General features: G+C 42.8%; 1 protein-coding gene across 4 annotated transcripts in view; it reads right to left on the minus strand.

Annotated features, from left to right (window-relative positions):
• ULK2 (unc-51 like autophagy activating kinase 2) overlaps positions 1–5,801 on the minus strand; it is a 62,276-nt gene extending 56,475 nt beyond the window's left edge. For 2 of the 4 annotated variants that reach the window (XM_057714851.1, XM_057714852.1), the window contains exon 1: positions 3,450–3,491. Coding sequence is in view for 2 of the 4 variants with exons in the window: in XM_057714848.1 (XP_057570831.1) it covers positions 3,450–3,491; positions 4,627–4,719; positions 5,594–5,683 (225 nt within the window). In the remaining 2 variants the exon portion in view is untranslated. Of the gene's footprint in view, positions 1–3,449; positions 3,492–4,626; positions 4,720–5,593 lie in introns of those variants that run through there. The other 2 variants (XM_057714848.1, XM_057714849.1) reach the window with 2 other exon arrangements.
• Positions 5,802–6,017: the final 216 nt, after the last annotated feature.

The following is a 6,017-nucleotide window of genomic DNA, read 5'->3' on the forward strand; positions in this document are numbered from 1 at the left end:
TGTACCACTGACACACGAGAATGTTTTACACCTCCTCCCCAATCCCACCAGTAAGAATCACTGCACTTTTTAATTCTGCCAATCGGAAGGGTGAGGAGTGACATCTGTTACCTTAATTTACATTTCCCTACTTGTTCATGAATATCATTTCATCCATTTATTAGCCATTTTTATTTCTCTTATGAGAACCAACAATTTATATCCTTTGCTCACTTTTTCTTTGGGATGTCTTTTCCTTATGAATATGTGAGAAGATTTACATGCTTTAGATATTAGCCAGTTATCTGTTGGGTTGAAAATATTTTCTCTAACTACCATTTATCAACTGCATTTCCTTGCATTTTACTGTGGTATAGATCTAAGCGTACAGTCAATGACGTAACTACCCTTACAATCAAAATACAGAACGTTCCCATCAGCCCCGAAAGCTCCCACATGCCCCCTTCCTGTCCATCCCCAATACCATGCAGCAACCTCCGACCCGCTTTCCCTGGTTTCTATCACCCAAGCTGAGTTCTGTCTCCTCTTGAAACTCATAAGACCAGAATCACACAGCAGCTGTGTAAGGCTTCTTTTTCTCAACATAATGCTTGAGATTCATATGTTACAGCGCGTATCAAGTCAGTTCCTTTTTATGGCTGTTAATTTGTTCACAGTATTATTTGCCACAAAATAATTTTTTAAAAAATTATGTCCCTACTACTTTTATGGCTCCCGAGTTTATCTTGATTTAAAATACCTTCCTAGTTCTTAGTCATCTAAAAATTATTCTGAGATCATTATTGCTTATTTTATACATTTAAGCCTTTCATTCATCTAAAAATTATTTTGGAAAATGATGAAAACAGAGACCCAACTTTCTTTTTTTCTCAGAGGTCTCATCTATTAAATGACTCTTGTTCTCACTAAAACTTACCAAGAGGCGGACACTTATCCAGATCACTGACATCCATACACTAAGTGATTCCCAACTGACAATACCTACCTCACGCCCAGAATGCTCCATCCCGTGTGGCCCCTCCATCCTCTCCTGCATCACCCAGCACTATTCCTCCCTCCCTCCTGCACTCCCACCACATCCCTTCTTCCAGGTCCTCATACTCTCCTCTTTCCTGTCGGCTCCTCACAGGGGCTGCATCTGTGTGGGAAGCTCACAGGCTCTCCCTGCCCCTGACCCAAGCCCAGACTCCTCCTGTCAGATTACATGACTAGATTCACACATGTATTTAGAAAACTCTAAAATAAATGTAACAGACAGTGGTTATCTATGGGAAGTACCATGTCTTTCCTAATTTATTCATTTTGACAATGCTGGAATATTTTTACTGTGGGCATATATTACTTTTGTATTAGGAAAAATGTTTCTTTTTAAGTGTCATCTAAACTGAAACCTGATCACTACAATGTCAAAAGTTCTCAATTTATCAAAGTGCACACAAACTTGAGGTGGAGAGATGGCGGGTGAGACCGGTGCTCATTTCCAGTGAGCAAAACGACTACACCAGCCTCTGCAAACACCCTATAACCCTTGACAAACAGTCAGAATCCAGGGAGCAAATCTGAACTCTGTTCACTCGAGAGCCAAATGCTCAAGACTAGGTTCATTTGACTAATAGTTCTTAAGTTTATTTTTACAAGTTATTTCCAGGAGTACACAATGCACAAAACAGAAAACTTTGTTATGCTGTCACCTTGACATTCCCAATTGTTCCAGAATTCTGGTTTCTGAGTACATGCTCTCCCTAATGACATCTCATTCTGCAGCCACAGCCAGTACTTTAAGTATTTTTCTTTCTGATAGAAAAAATCCAACTACCCTCTCTACCCTGAAAGCAAGACCTACACTGAAACTGACACGGTTTTCTGTACCTCTCAAAAGATGGGAAATTAAGAGTTAATATTATTTAACAATTTTTGTACGAGGCGCTGACTTGTACCACTTGGTGCCCTCTGTCTACAGAGACTAAGACAACTACACAAACAGCTCAATAGGGACTGTGACATCAGATCAGTTTTACTTTAAACTTTTTTCCCTTCTTTCTAGGTTGCTCTGAATTTCTCAAATGAAAGAATGAATTACACCTATTTAAAAGGTAACAAAATATACCCACAGCATGCGCACATTCCATGCGTGGAGTTTAAACTGCAATATTTTTGGAGAATAGTCACACACTGCCATCAAAAACTGTAGACGTGTGCGTGCTGTTTGTCCTAATAACTCCAATTCTAGAGACTGAATTTACAAGAAATAATCAGCCATCTTCAGAAGGTATATATTATCCTCATAGCATTTTTTTATAATGGGAAAAACCTAAACATCTTTTAAGATGGGTTTAGTTAAATAAATACTTTGTAGTAGGACCTGACTACATGAGAAGTGGCTATATATATTTTTAAAGGATATATAGAACAGTCCACTAAAATCAAGCACACCGAGAGCAAGGACTGTGTTTTACTCACGGCTTTGCTCCTAGCACTCAGAAATGCCTGGCATACAGCAGCCACTCAAACCTCAAGAGGTGAATGAATTTGAGTAATGCAAGCGTATACAGAATGGTTTTAGCTGGAAATACATATAGCAGAATCACATAACATGTTCATTTTCTTCCTGGAATTCAACTGTCCAGACTAAGCAAAACAGAAGAACAAAACATCGTATATCAGGTACCCTGGTCTGCTCTGGAATGAGAAGGGTGGGGGGAGCTGAAGCTGCCGCTCCCCAGCATCAGACCCTGGGGCTCTCACCAGGTGAACACCCCTAGCCAAGTGTGATTCCAGTATTCAACCATTTTCACAACACAATACGGCCCCTAAATACAAGCCAACCACTTGCTCTGTACTCCACTGGAAAAAAAAAGAATTTTCCCCAAAGTTGGGTTTTTAAAAGGATTTCCAAGGGTAATTTTGGCTATACAGGAACGTTGCCTTAGAAGGTAACCTCAGAACCTCCACATGTAACGCAACTCTACTGCCTGCCACAGTGACAGTCACAGGCAAAGCTAGGTGATGAACACGCCGTGTCCTTGTTTTTATTCCATGTATTGTCTAATATTGCCACCATTAGCAAAGGTTGCTTTTGCAATAAGAAAAAAGCTCTATCTGATTTTTTAATAGCCCAAAATAGTCCTTTCTACATTCATCACAGAAATGCTGGTCTAGCGTGAATATTCCCCTACTTGACCTAAAACAACACTACCCCTGTAGTATATATTATCATTTGTCAGTAAGTTTACCCATGCACCACATTATTTATCCCTCTGCCCTATGCTATTTTAAACAAATTCTTAATTAATGAACATATAACTCAAGCTATATATCTTTTCAACAAGAATAAGGTAATTTTCTATTTCTATTAAGGTTCACTTAAATTTGTATGAAACAGAAAAAAAAATTTAAGTTCTTTATTAACAAACATACAAATATTTCTTCAAAAATCCAAGATAAGGTACCTGAACATCATAGAGCGCTACAATGTTTTCATGTTGAAGTTCCTGTTAAGAAAATTGAGAATTCAAAATATTTGTATTTATTCTAATAATTGTAATATTTCAATACACAAATAAAATTAACTATACACACACACACATCCATTTATACTACTTCTAGTATACCATACTTCTGTGACTAGATTAGGACAATCTGGTCTACTGAAGAATAAAAAGAAACAAGCCTGATAGAACTTTACTTGGGGCCTAAATATTTTTTACTGTCCAAATTTTTCACACTCTTAACAGGTGACTACTCTCATTTACAAAATAAAGGTCAGAGTTAGAATGACCACATACTTTCTGCTAGTCTTTTAGATTTAATAGACAATTTCTGACAACAAGAAAGGCATAAAATTCCAAAGTGCTTTTTAAAAGCACGATTTGCCTAAAGAAAACAAAGTATAATTCAACAAGCTATAATTCTTAGCAAAGAGCTGTCCACAGAACAGTAGTTCTGATGAATGTTAGATGAAGGTTCCATGTTTATATTACTTTGGGAAACACTGGGTTAAACACAACTAAATTGGTTTCTTCATTGCATAAATTTTTCAACTTTAATGAGTCAAATGCTTTATGACTCTCAAGAAGTATTTAGTAAACAGGATTTTCCAAACTTACTTGACCACTTTTTTTCCCTCAAAGCATCCCACGTGGATAACACTGCTTGTGAGTGATCTAAAAAGACCACGTCCCAAATAAATAAATAAATAAATAAACCACTTCCAAGGAAAGTAACTTTGTTCAGTTTATAAGGAAAAAAGATTCCAACTGCCCCAGTCCTCAAAAAATAAAAAAAAAGTTTACTGTAACATGAAAGGGATCAACAGAAGAGATAAAGAATGTGTAAGAGAGGACTGCCTGTTCTCCAACAATAACGCAATAACTAAGGGGAAAAAAAATGATGAGAAGCTAAAGTCAGTTTTCATCTAATCCCAGTAAGCACTAGCCAAGAGCCACAAACATCTATTCTTGAAAATAGCTACCCAGTACTCAATGTTTCAAAAAACTGAGCATGCAAAAACGAGAGCAACAGGTGAACATTCTCAAACTTGGGTCCAACTACCAAAATTGCAAAGGATGTCATCATGTATCCATTTAAGTTTGAATCTAGTATGAAACAGCACATACAGAAACATACCTTTAAGATTTTAATTTCCTTCCCAAGCAGTATTTGTGATTTTGACAAGTTCTTTTTATTAATACTTTTAATAGCTACCTCCCAATCAGTTTTCTGGAAAGGAAAAACACTGTTACTCCTGGAAATTATTCCACAGAAACAATTCAACAGAAAAAAAAAAAAAAACCTATAAAATCTATAAGCATAAAGATTTTTTTTTCTTTGCAAATTCATGTAACAGCACTGAGAAGAAAAATGGAAAAGAACCTGAATCTCTAACAGGAAAATGATTTTATAAATTAAAGGTGTAGCAAGCTTATGTCTTACAAGACAGCCACTAAAAAGAAATAAATATGAAGACCATGTAGCATTAACTGGCATTCAGTGGAGAAAGGACACAGTTTATTCACAACTATTTAAAAGTTACGGAGGATAATCTGGGAGGTGATATCGTTAACTGAAAACAGGATTTTGACAGCTAGGTAGGATTCACCGCGTTTTCGCTATTTTTTTTCCCCCTCAAGCTCGAAGTCCTTCTCATGATAAAGTCAGCGGTCACGTATAACTTTCCCGGCCAAGCAACCAGGCCACCGCCTCTGGACCTGCCCCTCGGCCCCGGCCCGCTAGGATCATTTCCACTCCCGAGGTGCCTCCCCAAACTCTTTAGATTCTAAAACCTGCCGGGAGCGTGTCTGCGAAACAGCGAAAGCTATTTTAAAAAAAAAAAGAGCGAAGCCCGCTTTCGGGGAGACTTGGGTCTCCCCGCCCCCCGCCCAGACCCGGGGGCGGAGGTCGGTGCGGCCGTCGGGGCCGCGCGCGGGGAGACGCGACACCGAGTCGGGGAAGCCGCCGGCCCGTTTTCCGCTGGCTCCGCGAGGACCGGCCGCCGGGGAGGGGCCGCGCGCGGCCGCCGCCTCAGCGCCGCCCCGCCTCAGCGCCGCCCCGCCTCAGGCGCCGCGCCCGGCCCGGCCCGGCCGGCGGGGCTCACCTGGCGGTGCCGCCCCCGGAAGACCACGGCGAAGGCCCCGTGTCCCACGAGGTCCCGCTTGCTGTACTCGAAGTCGCCCACCACCTCCATGGCCGCGCCCCGGGGTCGGCGCGGGCGGGCGGCGATCAGCACCGCGGGCCCGCCGGCCCCGAGCGCGCCCGCCGGCCGCCGAGCTGGGGCAGCCGCGGCCCCGGGCCCGGGCGGGCGCGCATGCCGAGAGGCCGGGCGGAAACGGGGCGGCGCCGCGCGGGGCCGGGGTCAGCGAGGCCTGGCGCGGCCCCGGCCGCTCCTCATGCCGGCCGGCGCCGGCCGCGGGCTCCCTGGCGAAGCGGGCTCCCGCACGCAGCGGGCTCGGCGCTGCCGGGCAGGGGCGCCGCCGCCGCCGCCGTCACTGGGCGCCCCCGGGGCCGCGCGCGCGCCCGGC

This window comes from Hippopotamus amphibius, chromosome 17 (genome assembly GCF_030028045.1).
Source record: "Hippopotamus amphibius kiboko isolate mHipAmp2 chromosome 17, mHipAmp2.hap2, whole genome shotgun sequence".
Classification (NCBI taxonomy): domain Eukaryota; kingdom Metazoa; phylum Chordata; class Mammalia; order Artiodactyla; family Hippopotamidae; genus Hippopotamus; species Hippopotamus amphibius.